Source organism: Apteryx rowi, unplaced genomic scaffold (assembly GCF_003343035.1).
Source record: "Apteryx rowi isolate R43461 unplaced genomic scaffold, aptRow1 scaffold_110, whole genome shotgun sequence".
NCBI lineage: Eukaryota > Metazoa > Chordata > Aves > Apterygiformes > Apterygidae > Apteryx > Apteryx rowi.
Window position 1 is genome coordinate 1147945 of NW_020447309.1, and position 1244 is coordinate 1149188.

The 1244-nt window shown below is 65.9% G+C and overlaps 1 protein-coding gene across 1 annotated transcript in view; it reads right to left on the reverse strand.

Moving 5' to 3' along the window:
• Positions 1 to 231: 231 nt before the first annotated feature.
• Positions 232 to 1244, reverse strand: part of HOXD3 (homeobox D3) — a 2051-nt gene continuing 1038 nt past the window's right edge. Inside the window, exon 2 of the mRNA XM_026075580.1 lies at positions 232 to 980. Within this exon, the coding sequence (XP_025931365.1) occupies positions 232 to 980 (749 nt within the window). The remainder of the gene's footprint in view (positions 981 to 1244) is intronic.

Sequence of the window (1244 nt, forward strand, 5' to 3'; positions counted from 1 at the left end):
TTGCACTGTCATGCTTAAAACAGCTAGAAAAAGAAAGGCTCCTTTTCATGGACCTACTTAGAGTTGCAGAAAAAAACAACAAAACAAAAAAAAAGAGGAATGTAGCTGTTAGGGGAGACAAATCCGCTAAATACTGTTGGCACTCGAGAGCAAAGTAACACTGTCACGTCAGAAAAGTGAGGTAATTCGGAGGTGCGCCCGTTTCGCTCGCTCTCAGTCCGCCCCAGCCCGCTACAGATGCGTGAGCTTGGGCGCGTCCTGGATGCGTCCCTGAGACGTGTGGTGCGACGTGAGATCTGTGTAGGTGGGGTGGGGGTCGCAAGGTCCGTGGTGGTGCCCGCCGGGCAGCTGCGCGGCGCAGCTGTAGTCCACGCTGGCGGACGAGGGGTGCGAGAGGTGCCCCAGGTTGAACATGGGCCCCGAGGCCGGCATCGAGTCCACGAAGTTGCCCCCGACGTAGACGGGGCTGCCCTGCAGGCTGGCGCTGGGGAAGCCGCCGCTGCTCTGCATGGCGTGGGGCTCGTACTCCGCGCCCGCGTAGCGCTTCTGCTGCGGCAGGCAGCTGCTGAGCGGCGCCGTGTAGGCGGCCAGCCCGTACATGCTCTGCTGGGACTTGGCGAAGGAGGTGGGCGAGGGGGTGTCGTAGCTAAGGCTGTTGACGCTGGGGAGCTGGCTGGAGTAGCCGACGTGGTTTGGGCCGCTCAGGGGGGGGCTCCGGTCGGGGGACTGTCCTACAGGGGAGTGCATGATCCCTTTGGCTTTCTGGTCTTTTTTGTACTTCATGCGGCGGTTCTGAAACCAGATCTTTATCTGCCGCTCGGTGAGGTTCAGCAGGTTGGCCATCTCCACGCGGCGCGGCCGGCACAGGTAGCGGTTGAAGTGAAACTCCTTCTCCAGCTCCACCAGCTGCGCGCTGGTGTAGGCGGTGCGCACCCGCTTGGAGGCCGGCCCGGGAGGGCTCTTGTCCTCGCAGCTCTCTCCTGCCGGGCAAGAGGCACAAAGAGCCGTCGGCCCCTCCCGAAAGCCCCCGGGGACCCCGAGAGCCCGCTGCCCGGAGAGGGGGCCCGGAGGGGGCCGCCCGCCCTGCCCTGCGCGCCCCCGCCGGGGGGACTCCCGTCCGAGCGCCCCCCTCTGCCGGCCCCCGATGGGGAGCCGCATGCTGCCGCCTCGGGGCTTGCAGTGGGAGAGGGCGGGCCCCCTAACCAGCCCCCGCGCCCCGAAGGGGGGGCTCCCGCGGGCCAGCG